Here is a 20614-nt window from a genome sequence, read left to right on the forward strand (position 1 = left end):
CACCCCCCGCGCCTAATGCCAAGGGCGCCCCAGACTTACCTCATTTGGGCTGCCGTCCTTCTGGATTCTTGCATCGGGATTAAGATATCTTGAGTCCCGTGTCGGGATTCAGACTGGCAGCATGCTGTCCGCCGCTCTGATAACTACACCCTCACCTGTACTGCTCCTATCTTATGAAATGCCCTCCCATGCTCCATTCAGCCAGCCTTCCAGCCTTTAAATGTGCCCTCAAAACACATGTCTTTAGCCTAGCCCTTCTCTTAACACTCTGGTCTTCACAAAACCCAACTCTGCTCCCCATTCCCCCTCATTTCTGTCTACTTTCTGTGTCTACTCACTTTAATACTGTATGTACAGTAGGTTTTATTTACCCTCATACAGAAAACATTAGCACTTTTTGAACTAGATTGAAATCTATTGTTTATATTTTGCTTTATGGGTTTAATCACCCTGTTTTGTGCACTTTTTTTTTTTTTTACCCCACAAGTAAGATTTTTTTAATAGAAATCCACAGTTTACAAGAAGAATTTTCATAAACATATTTCCGCCCTGGTTGATCAAAATACAATTTTCTACTTCAGGGTCCATAGGGTATCCACAGGATACCTTGGGGTATAGGTGTGACGTCAGTCGCAGGGCACCAAAGAGTTAAGCTTTCAGCCTCCCAGGATGCACTAGGTCCCCCTCCTATACCCCGCCCCCGGGCCAAGGCACCTCAGTTTAGTTTGGTGCCCGGCCGGAGTCGGGTGCACCTGTTGGAGTGGGGGCTAGAAGAGCCCCTGAAGCTTATTCTTCATGCAGCTGTGGCTGCACATCTGGATGAACAGCATGGACAGTCAGTCCTGACGTCCATGCTGTCTTCCCTACACCCCGCCGGTACCAGAACGCCGGTACTGATCCGGGGATGCTGGTGGGCGTCTGGGGTCACAGCTAGCGGTGACCCCAGATGCTCCGGACCATGGCCGGATTCAAGGGGGACAGAGGTAAGCAGCGGGGTCCCGCGGTGGGTCCCCGCTGATCACATGGTCCTAAGTCCCCAGGCAGGGGGCTCCCTGGGGACTGGCTGCAGCGTGGAGCCAGGCGACCAACCTGCGCTTCCACTACCCCCTGGGACAGCGGACCGCAGCAGAGCGGTAGCGCTGCGGCGTCCCAGGGGTTAAATGCATGCCAGGGGAGCGCGCCTTCCCTGTCTCACAGCCGGCGCCTCCCCCGCTGCACACAGCCCTCTCTGCATGCTGCCGACTGGTCCTGTGGCAGCGCTCCTCCCCCAGGCCAGCCTCCTCTCTGCTCCTCGGCGGCCATCTTCTCCAGAACGCATGGTGAACGCTGCTGGAAGCGCTGGACGGAAGCATCGTGGTCTGGGTCCCCCCGCATACCTCTCCTCCGCTGTGGTCAGGTCTGTGTATGCAGCGCTGTGTCCTACCAGGCCCTGTGTCTGTGTAGTTGAGTGATCAGCGCTGTTAGTGCAGGAATTGTTATTTTTCTGCATTGTATGTGACTGTGCTAGCGCTGCTGCCTGTAATCTTTCCTTCTCTAAACTGTCAGCTTTATTACTGTCCCTGTTCTTTCTGCTAAAGCCCTTGCGGTGCGGTGCTGCAGGGTGGTCTCTCGCCTATTTAATACTTAATTGGTGAGAGAGGTCACATACGTGGTGCCATCATGTCTGAAAGTGATTTTCCCCTCCGGCTACAGTGTACCACGTGCAAAGTACCGTTAGCGGAGGGGGAGGGTAGCGCGGAGGGCCTTTGCCGGCAGTGTTTGTCCATGGCGCGGCCTATTACGGTTACAGCACCGGTACAGGAGCCGCCCTGGGCTTGTTTCGCTCAGGCGTTAACAGCTTTAGTGGGCCAGTTAGCTCCGCAGCCCGCGTTTACTCCGATGGGTTTGTCCCAGCAGTCTGTGGTGTCGTCACCCATGCAGGGGTTCCCACGACAATTGGTGGTACCCCACAGTCTCCCTATTTCCCCGCTCCCGGGTTCTCAGGAGCCAGCGTGGGTTAACTCCCTGACGAGTTCTGTACAGCACTTGTCGGATGTGTTGCAAGGGGAGTCTGTGATGCGGTCTCATAAAAGGCCGGTGGCGTCTCTGTCCGCTCCTTATGAGGATGACGAAGGGACGTCTGATGATGGGGAGATTCTAGATCCTTACGATCAGGAACCTCTCCATACTAAGGACGCTGATGCTAAGTCCAAAGTATATATTCCTGGACTTATTCGGGCGGTCCGCACAGCCTTGGTGATTGAGGACGAAGTTCCCCCAGCGGCTAAATCTAAGTATGCCTTTTTCAAAGATGTGAAGGGCGATGCCACAGTCTTTCCTCTTTCGGGTCAGTTGGTGGACCATTTAGAGGAGGCGTGGAAACAACCGGGCAAAAGATACCAGCCGCAGAGACGCCTGGCGGTGGCTTATCCGTTCGCGGATAATTATTTTGCGAAGTGGGAATCCCCTCCACAGGTGGATTCTCACGTGACCCGTCTTGTCCGTAGTGCCACATTGCCGATGCCATCCATGTCCTCCCTTAAGGATGCTACGGACCGCAAGGTAGAAATCTGCCTGAAGTCCGCTTATTCCCTTGCTGGGGGGGCAGCACGGCCGGCTATGGCCATTTGCTGGGTTGCCAGAGCGATGGAGCGCTGGGCGGATTCATTAGAGGCTTCTTTTGAATCCGACTGTCCGGCCGATCAGGCGGAGTTGATTGGCAATCTCCGTGATTCGGCCACCTACATCAACGAGGCGGCTCTAGACATTAGTACTCTGGTGTCTAGAATTTCTTCAGCAGCGGTAGCTGCTCGTCGCACCTTGTGGCTGCGATCCTGGAAGGCGGACGCAGATTCCAAGAAAGGTCTGGAAGCGTTGCCGTTTACCGGAGAAGTTCTCTTCGGTCCGGATCTGGATAAGATTGTGGCCACGCTGGCGGCAGCCAAATCTGCCTGTCTCCCGTCGGCCGCTGCTCCTTCTGGTTCGGGACCATCGTCCTTTCGGTCATCTAGGGCCCAGGGCAGGCCCAAACCACAGTCGTTTCCTCGACAGGCTGGCCCTAAGAAATCGGTCAAGCCCCGGAAGCAGGCATGGAGTACCAGACGTCCGGCCCCCAAGCCAGATGGCAAGCCTGCGGCCTGACGGTCCGGGCCTCCCTTTGGGGGATCCCAGGGTGGGAGGCCGCCTGCTACAGTTCGCCCAGTGTTGGTCGACCACTACGACAGACACTTGGGTTCTGGAGGTGGTTTCCCACGGATACGCCCTCTCCTTCCGGCACAGACCCCCGGCTCGCTTCTTCACCACGGGTCTCCCATCAGACCGGAACAAGGCTACGGAGCTGCGGAAGGTATTGCACACTATGCTCCAGGCTGGAGTTATAGTGGCGGTTCCATTCTCCCAGAGGGGCCAGGGTTTCTATTCAAATCTATTTTTGGTACAGAAACCCAATGGGTCATATCGTCCGATTCTCAACCTCAAAGCACTCAACAAGTCTTTGCGGGTCCCGAAGTTTCGGATGGAGACCCTACGGTCCATCATTCTGGCGCTGGAACCTGGGGACTACTTGGTGTCATTGGACATACAGGACGCTTACCTGCATGTCCCTATTCTTTGGCGCCATCAACAGTTCCTCAGGTTTGCAATCAGCAGCGACCACTTCCAGTTTCGGGCGTTACCTTTTGGCCTGGCAACAGCACCACGTGTTTTCACCAAGGTGATGGCGGTCATGGCGGCTTCTCTGCGGCTGCAGGGAGTCCGCATGTTGCCGTATTTGGACGACCTGTTATTGGTGGCAGGATCTCCAGAGCTCCTGTTACGCCACTTGGACCTGACCATTGCACTGCTGCAACGGCACGGCTGGCTAATCAACTGGCAGAAGTCCACTCTAATCCCGTCTCGGAGGATTCTGCATCTTGGAGCCTTATTGGACTCGGGACAGCAAAGGATCTTCGTGACGGAGGACAAGATCTCTGCTTTACAGTCAAGGGTGCGCAGTTGTCTGCACAGCCGCCGGGTGTCCTTACACTCGGCGATGAGGTTACTGGGCTCCATGGTGTCGGTGTTCGACATGGTGGAATACGCCCAGTTTCACTCCAGACCTCTGCAGCACCTGATCCTGTCCAAGTGGAACGGGCTGACTCAGTCTCTGAAGTCCCAGACGATTGTGCTCACCCAGGAGGTTCGCCTGTCCCTTACGTGGTGGTTACAGACGACCCACCTCAACAAGGGACGTCCGTTCTGGGTTCCAAATTGGGTCCTGTTGACAACGGACGCCAGTCTTCGGGGCTGGGGAGCAGTTTTGGGTCCACACTTGTTCCAGGGCAGGTGGACGCCGACAGAAGCGGAGCTTCCAATAAATATCTTGGAACTCCGTGCGGTCTTCAATGCTCTCCAGCAGGCACAGCGGTTTCTCCAGGGTCGCCCGGTGCAGGTCCAGTCGGACAACGCTACCACCGTGGCCTACATAAACAGGCAAGGAGGAACTCGCAGTCGGGCGGCTCTCGTAGAGGTCTCTCGGATCCTGGTTTGGGCGGAGCGCAATCTTCCGGCCATATCAGCGGTCTTCATCCCGGGAGTGCTCAATTGGGAGGCGGACTTTCTAAGTCGCCAGGACGTTCATCCGGGGGAATGGTCCCTGCACCCGGACGTTTTTCAACTACTGGTGGACAGGTGGGGTCTTCCAGAAATCGACCTCATGGCGTCCCGGCACAACAACAAGTTGCCGGTGTACGGGTCTCGCACAAGAGACGAAGGGGCGTCTCTGGTGGATGCTCTGTCCGTCCGGTGGACGTTCCGGTTCGCATACCTGTTCCCTCCGGTCTCCCTTCTTCCACGGGTAATCCGGAAATTCAAACAGGAAGGAGGGACGCTCCTGTTGATAGCTCCCGCGTGGCCCAGACGGCACTGGTTCTCAGACCTTCAGGGTCTGTCCGTGGACATTCCTCTGCGGTTGCCGCTACGACCGGACCTTCTGTCTCAGGGTCCTTGCCTTCACCCGGACCTGACTCGGCTGTCTTTGACGGCGTGGCTGTTGAGACGGCCATGCTGAGGTCCCGGGGGTTTTCCAGCTCTGTGGTGCGTACCATGTTACGAGCTCGGAAACCGTCTTCCGCGAGGATATACCATCGCGTGTGGCATACGTTCTTCCAGTGGTGTCGACCGAGAGGTTATGCACCGCGGGAGTTTCGTCTGTCTCGGATTCTCGCCTTCCTGCAAGCGGGACTAGATCATGGGCTTCGCCTTGCTTCTTTGAAGGTACAGGTTTCGGCCCTATCTGTCTGGTTTCACCGTAGGATTGCTACAATCCCGGATGTGCGCACCTTTATGCAGGGTGTTCTCCGCATTCAGCCGCCCTTTGTTCCACCTGTGGCGCCTTGGGATTTGGCTGTGGTCCTGAGGGCTCTCCAAGGACCGCCGTTTGAACCACTGGGCTCAGTGGATCTTAAATGGCTAACAGCTAAGACTGTTTTCCTTCTGGCCATTGCTTCGGCCAGACGTGTTTCTGAGTTAGGGGCTCTTTCTTGTAGACCCCCTTTCTTGGTTTTTTATGGGAACAGGGCAGTGCTCCGCACTCGGCCCGAGTTTCTTCCCAAAGTTATTTCCCAGTTTCATATTAACGAGGAAATAGTTGTTCCGGCCTTTAACTCACCGGGTCTTTCCGTGGGTGAGGCCTCTTTGGATGTTGTGCGGGCCTTAAGGACTTATGTTGACCGCACTTCTTCGTTTAGGAAGTCGGACGCTTTGTTTGTCCTCTTTGGCTTCCGTAAAAAGGGTTGGCCTGCTTCAAAGCAAACTTTGGCAGCCTGGATCCGTATGGCTATTTCTGAAGCTTATCTTCATGAAGGCCTACCGGTCCCTCCTTCTCTGAAGGCTCATTCCACTAGGTCTGTGGGTCCTTCGTGGGCAGCTCGACGTGGTGCCTCGGCAGTTCAGATCTGCAAGGCTGCTACGTGGTCTTCTGTCCATACCTTCGTGAGGTATTACAGGTTTGACACCTTCGCCTCTCAGGATGCTTCCTTCGGGCGGCGGATTCTCCTTTCTGCACAGGAGCGTCCCCACCCTTAAAGGATACTGCTTTGGGACATCCCCAAGGTATCCTGTGGATACCCTATGGACCCTGAAGTAGAAAATATGAGATATGGTAAGAACTTACCCTTGTTATCTCTATTTCTACGAAGTCCATAGGGTTCCACAGGACTCCCGCCCTGTCGCACCTGTGCTGCAGATGGGCTTTGCTCTGGTCACCGGTTTTCCGTCTCCCTCTGGTGAGAATGTGATTCTTGTATGTGTCCAGATCTTTGTTCTCTCTCTTCCTTCTCCTCCTCCGGCCTATGGCTTGGTAACTAACTGAGGTGCCTTGGCCCGGGGGCGGGGTATAGGAGAGGGACCTAGTGCATCCTGGGAGGCTGAAAGCTTAACTCTTTGGTGCCCTGCGACTGACGTCACACCTATACCCCAAGGTATCCTGTGGAACCCTATGGACTTCGTAGAAATAGAGATAACAAGGGTAAGTTCTTACCATATCTCATATTATTTTTCCAAATAAATGCACAGCTATGTGGGACAATTTATGGTTCTGTTCTGTTTGTATTTTGTTTTTTTTAATTGTACAGTAAATGATCACAATTGTTTTTTATTTATTTATTTTCAAAAAGCAAGTAGGTTATTATGGATGAAGAGAAAACATTTTTAATGTTATTGTGAAACATCAATGATTTCTATGTTTTTCAGAAAATGTATAAGAAACAATTTGAGGAAAGTAAGGGAAATTATCATTTTGCATTGGATACAGCAGAACAGATTCATCATAAAGAAAATGCTGTACTGCAGAGTCAGGTAAATGAGTATTTTAAATATCACACACAGTACAACTGTAAATAATACCTTTAGTTTCTCTCGTCATTTTATGACACTTATCTTGGATAAATCATATTGTAATATTCTAAGCAAATTAATATTGAATTTTATTCTACAGGTCAAATACAAAGAAAATTATGAGAAATCAAAAGGGAAGTCCATGCTTGAATTTGTTGACACCCCATCATACTACATTTCAAAGGAAGCTCAAAAATTCCAGAGTGAGGTTGGTAGAATGTTGGAACATATAGAACATAAATAAGGACATGGTACAGTACAAGACAAAGGGCACATTTATAAAGCACAAACTCTATGCCAAGGGTGATCTCCTATCTACAATCAAAGTTTATTCAAGGTAGCTCCAAAATAGTTAAACAGCTGGGGTTTCTCAGACAGTATTTGCAAAACTACGGACCACCAACACAGCCCGTGTATTGGTAAATCGCTACATATCCCTTAGCTAATTTACAAATCTTCATCTTCAGCTTTTATACTGTATCATAAATGTTTTACTTTTTATTTTTAAAACTCAGTTTTGTCAGCTTCTCATTTCATTTCCTTCATTATTGTAATATGGTTTGTACTTACCATTATATATATATATCTATATATATATATATATATATATATATATATATACATATACATGTATATATATATATATATATTTATTTTAATTTTTTTTGCTATAGATAGAATCCATTATTTAGAAAATAAAATTTCATATACCTTTTCAACTCCCACAAAAATGTATTGTGTATGAAGACATAAATGTTTTAAATCTTAATGTGGATCATCCATTTTTTTTTTTTGATTTGCGGTGTCTTTCAGAACATGTACAAGAAACAATTTAAGAAAAATAAAGGGAATTACTATTTTACCGTAGATACAGCAGAACAGATTCAGCATAAAGAAAATGCTGTAACCCAGAGTCAGGTAATACTGTACATATATCTGTACACACTACTTTTAGATTGTCATCTATCATCTATTCTAGTCATTTGAAAACACAGTTATCTTAAATAATACTGTCACTTTATTCAGCAAATTATTATTTTACTATCTTCTCCAGGTCAAATATAAAGAAAATTATGAAAAATCAAAGGGGAGGTCTATGCTTGAATTTATCGACACCCCATTATACTGTGTCTCAAAGGAGGCTCAGAAATTCCAGAGTGAGGTTTGTAGAAAGTTGGTGCACCTAGAACTTCTGTACAAAAAATGGTAGAATATACTGTAATGCTTGTACAAAAATGTTAGAAGCATAAACTGATTTTTCAAATGTTAACCATTGACCCCCAACAAGCTGAACAGCTGGGTTTCTACAGTCGCCATTTAGCTGCTAATTAACATTAGCAGTCCCTTATGATATACCCTGCACATATTTTGTTACAAATAAAAAAAAAATTCCTTTACAGGACAATACTGCATTTGCTGCTGTTCTTCATATATCAAATCTTTATCATAGTCCTGAATTATCCCTACATTTAGACTAAGAAATGAGTCTGATTGATCTGAATCTGGACGTTGTGTGGATGGGTCGGGTGGGATTTGCATGATTCATGAGAGGGATTTATATTGTCCTGATGCAGCTTTTAAGATGTAGCTACAAAATACTGCTCAGAGCTGTTCAGAGAATTATTCATTGGTTTATTAATTCACCTTAGTCCCTGCACCAATGGAGCTTACAATCTAACTGAGGCACACACACACATTCAACATTCAGGCTAATGTAGTTAGAAGTGAATGAGCCTTTTATGATGTGTCTGGCGCAAGTGAAAAATGTTGTGGAACATAACTAGCATGGGAGACTGAGCGGAACAAATAATGACTGCAACACAGATACTGCCTGAGAAATTTGTGCCACTAAATGCGGAATGAGGCCAAATATTCAGTTTGTAGAATATTGCCCTTCTCAACTACAGGCCACTATACTTGGTGTTATAAAAATGATGTGTTACAGGACCAGAAAGGTAAATTACTACATATGCTGGAGCCAGTTTACAAATCTTTGTAGCAGGACATTTAATATTAATATTTTTAATAACTATATTGTCAGCTCTTCATTACCCCATTACTCTAATATCGGTTTCATATTACTCTAATATGGGTTTGATTAACCCCCAGTGTTAAACGATTTTTAACTGTATGAACATCCGTACTTTCTTAAAAGTTTTTTTTTTTTTTTTTAACATTATTTTTCAACTAAATACTCGCATTGTACATTTTCACAAAATAAAATAAATATATAATTGTTTAATGATGGAAGCAGATAAAATGCTTTTTAAACTCAATCTGAGATCAATATGTGCCTTGTCTTTCAGAACATGTACAAGAAACAATTTGAGGAAGATAAGGGCAATTACCATTTTACTTTGGATACAGCAGAACAGATTCACCATAAAGATGTTGCTGTACTCCAGAGTCAGGTAAGTAATTTAAATATTACTGTGCTACAAATATAAAACAATATTTTCACTTGTAATGGGGGTCTCTTATCATTTTTAATAATTATGTTTCATAAACAATTACATTAAATAATTCACCTCATTGAGCTAATTATTTTCATCTACAGGTCAAATACAAGGAGCAGTATGAAAAATCGAAGGGGAAGTCCATGCTTGAATTTGTTGACACCCCATCATACTGTGTTTTAAAGGAGGCTCAGAAATTTCAGAGCGAGGTTGGTAGAATGTGATGACATTTTTATTAAACTCCAATAAATTTTTATCTAATCTCCCCCAGCCAGTTGAACACTTGAGGTCCCTCAGCCCCTAGTTCCTCAACACTTCCAACTGGCACCCGCTGTGCTTGGTGTGTTATCCAGGTTTCTATAATATATTTCTTAATAATATGTGATAAAGCAGCTTTTCTGGTTTTCGATCGCAAGGATAGAAAACGTACAATCACTTTAATATATTTTTATCTGCCCTGCAATACTTGATGTTTGTTTTTGGCAAATCTTTTTGATCATGAATGGGGCTTATTTTGATCATTTTCACTTGTTTGGTTTATTTGCAATAATAAATTATAGCAAAAATAAAGTAGATTTTTCTAATACATATACACACTTGCAAACAAACCATGACTGCCAATTCATGGCTCAGTTGCATTTTGTTATTTTTTAATTGAACATTTTCACAAAACAATGAAAAACTAATACAAGTGACTTACGATGGAAGAAGGTAAAACTCTTTTATAAACATAATACAAAAATCAATATTTGCTGTGTCTTTCAGAACACGTATAAGAAACAGTTTGAAGAAAATAAGGGCAATTACCATTTTGCGTTGGATACAGCAGAACAGCTTCATCATAAAGAAAATGCTGTACTCCAGAGTAATGTGAGTTGGTGTTTTAGATATTGCACATAGTATTACACTGAAGAATACTTTTAGTTTGTCATGGGTCTCTTTTACATACCTCCCAACTATACTAATATGTCAGCACAATCCTGATTCGGAGACATTGAATGGGGTGGTTGACATGAAAGTGGGTGGGGATTTGCGCATAAGCAGGCTTTTGTGGGCAGATCAGCTAGAGTTTGGGTAGATCAAGGGTGGATCTAATTTTGTCCCTATGTGTTTAAATGTTGAGAGGTTTGCTTTTAATCATTTTAAAACACAATTATCTTGAATAAGCAATAATGTACATTTAATCTGCAAATTATTATTTATTTTTATTTTTGACTACAGGTCAAATACAAAGAGCAGTATGAAAAATCAAAAGGGAAGTCCATGCTTGAATTTGTTGATACCCCATCATACTTTGTTTCAAAGGAGGCTCAGAAATTCCAGAGTGAGGTTGGTAGAACGCTGGAGGACCTAGAATTCAAGTGTCCAATAAAATATTATCCAATCTCGCCAATAGTTGCACGTATGAGGTCGTTCAGTTGCCCCTTGCCCACTAGTTACCATTGGCATCCCCACACTCTATCAATAATTGCCCCTAAAATGAAAAATATTACTGTGGAAATTATTATTACACTTTGATTATGTAGCACCAACATATTATGCAGGGATGTACAGAGAATGATTATTCATTCACAACTGTCTGTGCCCCGGTAGATGTTATGATTTAACTTCCCCACTAGGGGCACTCACAATGGTATACCAGTAGAAATAGCATGTATTGATTTTGTTATTTTGTTGTATTTAAACTATGTGATATAGTTATTTAGTTTTGTTTATTATTTTTACTTAACAGAAGTTATACCGTATGGATTTTGAAAAAGCAATGAAAGGGAAATCATCAGTGGATCTAGAGCTCACACCGACCTTCCTGAATGCAAAGCATGCTACAAACCTGCTCAGTGAGGTATGCTTGTTACATGCATCTTCAATTATATACATTATAATTACCTATCTGAGGTGGGTGCGTAGAAATCACCAGGAAAATGGGTCACCCATGTTCCCGAAGACCTGGACATGTGCAGTAGACTCTGGGGTGTATATATACTAAAGTGCAGGTTTTTAGAAGTGGAGATGTAGCCCATAGCAACCAATAAGATTCTAGCTATTATCTTCTAGAAGGTAAAAGATAAATGTTAAGTAGAATCGGATTGGTTGCTATGGGCAACATCTCCACTTCTAAACACCTGCACTTTAGTAAATATACCCCTGGGAGTCTACTCAGTACTACACCAGCGAGAGATGAGGGGACTACATGGGGGCCCTCTCCTATTCAGTACTGCACCTGCTAGAGATGAGGGAGACTACACACAGGCCCCCTTCTCTCTTAAACCGCCCCTGCATGCATGTATAACACACATTGGGCCTGATTCAGAGCCGCTCGTAAGTGGCCGCTCGTTCGTTCCGAGCGATTTTAGCCCAACTGCGCATGCATACGGATCGTTATACGCATGCGCTAACAAGTCAGTGCGGCCGAAATTCATGTGCTCGCAAAATAGCGAATGCCTGCTATTTTGAGTGACAGAAAGAGGCGTATGTGGGTGGTAACAGGGGAAGGTGCTTGAAAATGGGGAGTGGAAATCAGAACGCAGGCGTGCTTAAAGGTCAAAACGGGCGTTTTATGGGTGTGCATATTTAAAACAGCAGCGTCATTGACCACGTCACTGGGTTATTTTATAGTCAGAACTGCTCGCAAAATTGTGGTAGCAAACACCAACCCCAAGAATAGCGAGTAGTTCATACCCTTGTCGATGTACTCGATTAATCTAATAAATAGCGGACATGACGTGGGATGCGAGCGGCCAGGGGGCGTATTTTTCCAAAAAACGAACGCAAGTTTTTTTCGCTCGTTCAGACATAGAGGCGTGAACAGACCGCAAACAGCGAACGGTTCATTTGAATAGCCACCCCTAGTTTTAGAACGAACGACCGCAAATAGCGAGTGGCTCTGAATGAGGGCCTTTGGCTGCTGACTTCCACTTTTAACATGGGGCCTAATTCAGAGATGTATGCTAACCCGATGGTTAACGTACATCTCTGATGGTTTAGGGTTTGCTCGCATGATTGACATGCTGCGGCGTTTGAGGGGCATGACTATCCATCGTTCCCGAAAACGGTGGGTGCGACTCCCCCATTTTCTGGGAATTACAAGGCCTGGGTCTGTGTCGGTGGACGCAGATTTCCTGGCCTCGCAGCTGCCAGGGTCGGCCAGACTGCGGTAAACTTCAGCTACCGCAGCCTGGCCAAAGGAGCAACTATTGGGGAGGGCAGATGCATCAAGGAGGTGTCTGTTACCTAAAGACACCTCTGCTGCATTTGCGTTTTAGGTGGACGGAATAGCACATGATGGCACACGTAATAAATGTATTGAGCCTCCTCCTTTGCTGTTTGGTGCTATAGCTCAGAGAGCAGATTGTTACAGCTGCCACTTAATAAATATGGTAGTTTCTGTTCCTTACAGGTAAAAAATCGGATATTGTAGAGTTGTTAATAGAATGATGTTAATGGAATGATATACGGCCTGATTCAGAGTTGTACGCTATAGCATTCTCAACTGCATTCACGCTCGCAATATATTTGTAAACATATGTTAATGCCTAGTAACAGATAAATAGAAATACAAATGTTGCAGATCAGATTGATCAGTGCAAGCTAGCAAAGTAGTTTTGTCGCTCCCAGTTGTCTTATTTATGCAAATAAGGCGCACATTTTGAATGAGAAAGATGCTCGGGCCCTGGCGCACCCCGAGAGGGGCTGTTTGGAGCGCTTCAGGTCACAGATGTGTCCTCCTCGCTTGTCTAGCATCCATATGTAGCACGCCCAGCTAGTCGCATCTCATGCACCCACGTCAAGCCGCATTGTAACGTATTGAGTTGCAGCGTGACTTATTCGGTCGCAGCATAGTGTACTGACACGCCGGAGACTGTAATATTGGTTTACGTCCACCAGATGTCGCTTTTGATAAATGTCATTGCACATGCGTGAAATATCCATTGTAGTGAAATGATACTTGCAGTATAGGAGCTACTACCATAGAAACCGTCCGCTGATTGGCTGAGAGAGGTATTCACAGCTCTGACAGCATTTGCATACATGTTTGAAATTTGAATCAGGCTTTGCAGTATGTACAGTACTTGATACACTACTCATTTACTTCATTTCTACTTTATAGTGATGTGTGTCAAAGTACTTTTTTTTGTTTCTTTTACAAAGTAGTGAGTGTTTTTCCCCTTTTGTTCTAATGTTTTATGTTATCAGTCAGCCCATTCCCCCAGGACATTAGAGTCATTGATTTCACTATCAGAGGGGCAGGCAACCTGTTACACATTCTGCCACAGAGAATTTCACCTATTCCCCACAGTATACAGTTACTAAGAGAACAAATTACATTAAACTTTTATTGTACTGTATGCGAGTGGTGGCCAGCCCAGTGCAAAAGCAACATGTCACTATACATTGATAAGCATGAATATCCTTAAAACCTGGACTGTAATGACGGAGTTTGTAAACTCTGCAGTAAGAGATGTACATATACCGTACATGTAAAAATTTAATGTCTTGATTGTCAATATTTCACTTGCAGAGCAATCTAAAATTAATATTTAAAAAATATATATAATATAATAATGATAACAAAATCAAATTGAAAAGTATTTTTCAATACCTCTTTGGTTTACGGGAATCGAATACCAGTTAAACACTATGTTAAGCATGGACCATACGACTAACCGACTGTAGCCACCTACAGTAGTCAGGTGCTGTACCCCTCCCCCCCTTGTGATGCCATTTACTGTAAGAAAATATTTGTCCTCCCTTTAAATATGCCCTTTGCTTCTCAGTGTTATTGCATAGGGCCCTGTCCAGTATGAGAAGCTCACACTTTGAATAAGGTCTCTGTCTCTGCTCCAGTATTGCAAGTAATAATGACGTACGGTACTGTAGTAGATTGCTCAGATTTTTATTTCCCTTTTCCATACAGTGCGTCAAAGTACTCATTGTTTCCCCCCCCCCTTTTCCATATACTGCATCATGAAACTCATCTGTGCGACTTTGTAAGGTAGCCTCTGTACACTTTTAAAATTGGCATGTTCTGTAAGCTGCTAGCGGCAGTGTCGGAAATGAACGGTAGGGGAGAGGGGCGGCCTATGAAGTCACCTGAGCCGAAGTCAACTAGAGTACTAGTGCGATCATGAAACATCTCATTTTATTAAACACTGCATGTGCGACTTTATTCAATTACTGTGTGTGCGACTTATTAGCAGTAGGCTATGCGACTGTTTACACTGAACGTGATTGGCCCGTCTGTGAAGGTTTGCTACAGTATACTGAAGTGCCATCCCCATCCACTGCTATTGTATTCAGTACCGTAGTTTGGAGCACTGGCCACACAGTGGTTAAGCTGTATATTGCATGCCACGGTATTTTCATGCTGTGACTAAGTCGCTTGTGTGGCGGGACCAGAGCAACGATGAGCGAGGCCAGATCTGAACCTCTCTTGGTGGCTACTGTAAAATCACACTGCAGACTAACCTCCTGTTGTTTACAGCATTCCACATTGCACATGGCTAGTGTTAAATGCTAATCAAACACTATTGGTAGTATATAAATAATTACCTAGTTCTTGTGGCTAGTGTAAAAAACAGACTACCCAGTTTATGTGGTTTTAAAGTAAAGACGACGCTTGGTGGCTAGTGTGTAAAGCAGACCCTAGACCAGAGGGCTAATTTCCAAAGCAGAGACCAATCTAGAATCTATTAATTACTTATGCAGTTTTAATGGCTGTGCTCAACTTTTATCTTGCTCATCACCGAGTATAAAAATTATCACTGTGGTATAGTTAATTATACAGTACCTGGACCTGTACCGGTTACTGCACTATCACCAATCACATCAATGAACACCAACGCGTGGGTTATATTGACCAAAGGGGAGCCGCATGTTAAGCTGGGTACACACTGGGCGATATATCGGGCATTCAGTGGAACGGCCGATATACCGCGAGCATGTCAGCGGGTGTGTACCCTTGATATGTCTGTGAATGACGTTATTGATAGACATATCTCATTGACTGTGCAGCACAGCAAATGCTGATGTATCTGCAGATAAATCGGTGCATCTGCTGGTGTGTATGGACGACCTGCTGATCACCTGGACACTTGCTGCAGGTACCTGGAGGTGAGTGACAGCTCAACTGGGCAGGCAAATTTAGATGTCTGCCCAGTTTTGACATCAGGCCTGACACATCGGGCGGGCGATTGGTAAGTGTATATGCACTTACCAATCGTCAGATAGGATGTTGGATCGGCCTAGTGTGTACTGTCACCTATCACATAACCAAATATGCAAAAACAAAACCTGTGCATTTCAGCTGCTTTACCCAGCCTGACATCACTGTGGAAATGTGCATTGTGGGCTATTGCTCCCCACCTATTGCCAATATTCTCTTCCATTCATGTGTAATGTAATTAGTCTACGTGTATTGAGTCTTCCTTCTCTCCTTATAGAAGGAGTACAGAAAAGACTTGGAAGAAGGGATCAAAGGAAAGGGTTTGACAGTTCTAGAAGATACGCCTGATCTAATAAGGGTGAAAAATGCTGGCCAAATATTAAATGAGGTAATTTCTAGCAACAGGTTGTTATGGAGATGCATGATGTTTGTGTGTGCAAATAATGTGTAAGTAACACAAGTTTGGCTGATTGTCTCTTTTGGCAGAGAGAGTACCGTAAGGACCTGGAAAACGATATAAAAGGGAAAGGCATGGAGGTCAGTGCAGACATCCCGGATATGATCCGAGCCAAACGGGCATCTGAAATAGTCAGTCAGGTAATTAAGAGTCTGACAGTTTTTTATATTTCATATGTTTTCGTCTTTTATTGTGGTTCAATGTGAAGTAATTATGCAATTCAAGAAATGGATGACGGGTAGTTCTACAACCGCTCAGAGAGCCTGGTTCAGAGATGGACACAGCGCCGATATTTACGCAGTTCTTATCGGTGATCTGCAGGTGTCGGAGTAGCACTGTGCAAGAGTCACGTTTCAGTACCGATGGAAAATGTGATTGACAGTCAGGGAGCGTTTCCAGGAGGAAATGGGGGAATATCGACAAAAATGCAGGCATGTCGCAACCATTTTGGGGGCGTGTTGCAACCATTCTGGGCCAGACTACACAGTTGTAAATTCTCCGATATCTCAATTCCTGCGGCCATTCTGAATAATCACAGGGTTATTCAGAACTTTGTTAATCAACTGATACGGCATTTGCGTAGGTGTGATATTCCTTTTATAGTGATACATGGTTGTATATTAAACACCTATTCTACATAATTTATTATTTTAATGTGTTTATTTTGACAGTTTCTGATATAAAATAATCATTGACACATTTATTTTACAATTGATAATACATAAAACATATTGTAACAAATTAAATCAACAAAGCACAAGGGAAGTGTTTGGTAAAGAGAGAAGCTACTAAAGTCAACACCATTGTATTGTCTATGCATTATAGTAAGGAAGTGGATAGATCCCCTTCAGTCATTGTACCCTGACGTCATTAGCTACTGTCCAACATCATTCCCTACCATCCATGGGCATAGAGGGGGAATATAATCTTGTGGCAAGTCACCAAGCCGAATCGTGGCGAGGGGACAACTTTCATTTTTTAGTGGACTGTATGGGCAGCAAAACACACTTCTGCCCTCGCCACGTCACTAACAGGTACAGAAACTGAAGGGGAAATATACCTTTCCATAATAGTACAGAGCAGAGCTGGGCTGGAAGAGATGCATTACCCTCCCTGGCCTGTCCATGTAATTCACCATCAAGAGTGCTGAGAGCCATCTAGTGGGTATAGGAGGATCCTTGGACAGGTTTTTTAATATATTTTATTTTTCAGATTCACTGGGTTGCCACCAGAATAGAATGCTCTCTGTATTGTATATTAGTTATCAAGATGGTCTTTATTAAATACAGTATATCTGTGAATAGACCGTATAACACGCATTTCTGCTCTCTTCACTGGCTTCTTGTAAGATAGCAAATCTAAATCAAGATTGCTTTACTGACTTTCAAGGCCCTACATAACCAGGGTCCGAGGTACTTGAACCAGTTTCTGAGACTGGAACGGGAATGAAAAAACTGGATTGGATGATATGGGCTCTGCTATGTCCTCCTCCTGCATCAGTTCTCATAAATATCCTCATCCTATTATCAAATATGCTACAGTACATTTTATTTTAATACTCTGCAGTCTTATAACCAGAATAAATAGTTAATAGTTAATTATACATACAGTTCTAAGATTCTACCAACAAAATAAATGGAATAATCAGTGTTTTTCTGTCCCGGAATAAACCATCAATTAGTTCTCATTATATTACTCTTCTTGGAAATGAAATACATAATTTAATGTTGTATGAGGTTAGATATGTCATTATAAGAATAGTTATAATTGCTTCCTATTAATAATACTCAGATAAAAGCCACATATAATTACTGTAATTATACTAATGGGTACAAATTAGGATTTTCCTATAAGCAAATTACTCTCTTTACTTGGCGCTATCTCAGGAAACAACAAAGTGTTTAGTGCGGCTAATGCTAAGCACATAATTTGCGCTAAGAACGTGAATTGCAGAAGATACAGCGTACGACAAATGTGGGAAAAAACAGCACAATCATGTTAGCGTTAGTACATTATAGATGAATATTAAGTCTTGCTCCTTGGCTTTCAGGCCCGGCACAAGTTCCATGATGAGTCCAAAGTTGGGTACACCTCATACATCTAGCCTCAATATGCCATGCGGTTTGAGATGCCTGCATGAGAGAGCCGCCAGGTCCCATGCAACACCCAAAATTGTGTCTCTGTTGTAATGCGATGTTCTAGAGCTGACCAGCAGACTGCACTGACTGATGTGATATGTGACACTTGTACATCTGTGTGCTGCTGAGTCTGTAAATGCAGCACAATGGAGAGAAGCAGCCTCTGATGCATCGTAGCACTTCCTATAGAAATCGATCAGTACAGTCCCCTTGTGTGTCTTAGTCGCATCGCATTGCAACTAAGGGCCTGATTCAATTACACTGGTTAACAAAATGTTACACATTTTCTGTCCCATAAGGTAAAATAGGTGAAACTTTTAGTATTTTGGATGCTGAATTCAACTCTGGTTTTAGCATTTTCAGGCATAGGCATAGTTTTTGAGAAACTTTAGAATCCGTGTACACTTTTTTTGCGCCAATATGGCTATTATTACATGTAAAATATGTTTACCTTTAAAATGAAGATGCGGCTGATTTTCGGCTATATTTGCAGGAACATCTCTTTTCAGTGTCCAGCAATAGTCTGCCAACATAGAGGATCTACCTATCCTCTATAGATTTATCACCGTCTGTATTGGTCCGTGTCACTGAATGTATTTCTGCCATTTCATCTTGAATGTCATCTCGCCACCTGAAACTTAATATTTCTAAAACAGAATTAATTATATTTCCACCGGCCAATAACAGTTACCAACCTGATCTCTTTATCACTGTTGATAACTCAACAATCCACTCCGCCCCACAAGCTCGCTGCCTTGGTGTCATCCTTGACTCTGAACTGTCCTTTGTTCCCCATATTCAATCTGTCTCAAAATCATGTTGCATGCATCTAAAACACATATCCAAAATTCAACCATATCTCACACAAGACACTGCAAAAACTAATGCATGCACTCATTATTTCCTGCATTGACTATTGCAATAGTCTCCTTACTGGTCTTCCCAAAAACAGGCTATTGCCATTACAATCCATTATGAATGCAGCTGTGAGGCTTATCTTCCTTGCCAAACATTCATCGTCTGCTGCCCCGCTCTGTCAGTCCCTCCATTGGTTGCCGGTTTTCTACCGTATTCAATACAAAATACTGTTACTTACACATAAGGCCATTAACCAAACTACACCAACATACATCTCTTCACTCATCTCAAAATATCTCCCAACCCGACCTCTCCGCTCAGCACAAGATCTGCGTCTCTCATCCCCATGCATTACTTGCTCCCATTCACGATTACAGGACTTTCTTCGGGTTGGACCCACTCTATGGAATGCCTTACCACGCACAATAAGTCTCTCCTCTAGTCTCCAATCCTTCAAGCGTTCCCTGAAAACTCACCTCTTCAGACAAGCTTATCAGATTCCAGAACCGACCACATAACCTTCATAACTTCCATGTCTTATTACATCCCCTCTCACAGTCCACACACATTGTCTTTCTTTCACATACCCCTGACATTTGGCCGACATTCCTGTGTGACTGGATCATACAGCCCACCAAGAAACTCTGCATTTTGGCTGGACCAAATTGCAATATATAGCACCTATCCTTGTGTATCAATGCCTATTTCCCTATAGATTGTAAGCTTGCAATCAGGGCCCTCTTACCTCTATGTCTGTCTGTTGTTATCCTGTTTTGTTCTATAAATGTTTCCAATTGTAAAGCGCAACGGAATATGCTGCGCTATATAAGAAACTGTTAATAAATAAATAAAAATAGATGGGCTCCACTTCCGCTTTTCCAAGTCGAAGATATCCTGATGAAATCGCTCGACGTGTTCATCACTAATTGCCCCAAGATTTTTCGGATAACAATCTAAGTGGGAGTCCAAAGAGTGAAGTTTTAGACTCATATTGCATCAAAGAGCTCTAAACTAGGTCAGAAGCTTGTTTACAACGTCACGGTAGTTTTCTAATTTGTAATTACCCAAACATTCATTGGCAATTTTCTTAAATGACAGCCATGCACATTTTATCGTGTTCATTAAGCTCTGTGTCGATCTCGAAGCAGTTCCCTGATTTGAGGTCCAAAAAAAAAAACCCTCCTTTATTTTTGCTTCACTGATTTTGGGGAAGTTTTCCTCATATAGGTGAATCCACAACCGGTTTTATTAATAGTTTTGACAACATTCTTCATCAGCCCAAGCTTAATGTGCAGCGGAGGCAGATACATTTTCTCCGGATCAAAAATTTTTCTGCCCATGAATCAGTGACGTTCGTTTTGGCCACACTTTCCTCATATAATGATTTCTAGTCTTGTTTATGCTGGCTACTAGTGACTCATTTATCTAAGCTTTTGCATTTAATAATACTATTCAAATATTATTGATAATTATAAATTCAAATTTGAAGAAATATTTCGAAACCATATTTGAATTCAGGGTGAAAAAAAATCAGGTATTTTTTCTCATGGAACAAAATCTTGGTTAACCAGTGTTAGCTGAGGTAATTTACCGCGTGAGGAAAAGGGTGGCAGCTTCGGACTTTTACGCCAAAGGCAATTAAATAGCAACCCCTTTTCCTCACATGGTAAAATTGCTGCTAACGTGTTAA

General features: G+C 43.9%; 1 protein-coding gene across 4 annotated transcripts in view; it reads left to right on the top strand.

Moving 5' to 3' along the window:
* Positions 1 to 20614, top strand: part of NEBL (nebulette) — a 276780-nt gene that overhangs the window by 221456 nt on the left and 34710 nt on the right. Inside the window, exons 10-20 of one of the 4 annotated variants that reach the window (XM_088478590.1) lie at positions 6709 to 6813; positions 6953 to 7060; positions 7666 to 7770; positions 7907 to 8014; positions 9159 to 9263; positions 9410 to 9517; positions 10074 to 10178; positions 10530 to 10637; positions 11041 to 11151; positions 15749 to 15859; positions 15958 to 16068. The exons of the other annotated variants lie outside the window; for them this stretch is intronic. Coding sequence (XP_088334716.1) covers positions 6709 to 6813; positions 6953 to 7060; positions 7666 to 7770; positions 7907 to 8014; positions 9159 to 9263; positions 9410 to 9517; positions 10074 to 10178; positions 10530 to 10637; positions 11041 to 11151; positions 15749 to 15859; positions 15958 to 16068 — 1185 coding nt within the window. The remainder of the gene's footprint in view (positions 1 to 6708; positions 6814 to 6952; positions 7061 to 7665; positions 7771 to 7906; positions 8015 to 9158; positions 9264 to 9409; positions 9518 to 10073; positions 10179 to 10529; positions 10638 to 11040; positions 11152 to 15748; positions 15860 to 15957; positions 16069 to 20614) is intronic. 4 annotated transcript variants of the gene reach the window in all.

Source organism: Taudactylus pleione, unplaced genomic scaffold (genome assembly GCF_031769625.1).
Source record: "Taudactylus pleione unplaced genomic scaffold, aTauple2 ptg000216l, whole genome shotgun sequence".
Classification (NCBI taxonomy): domain Eukaryota; kingdom Metazoa; phylum Chordata; class Amphibia; order Anura; family Myobatrachidae; genus Taudactylus; species Taudactylus pleione.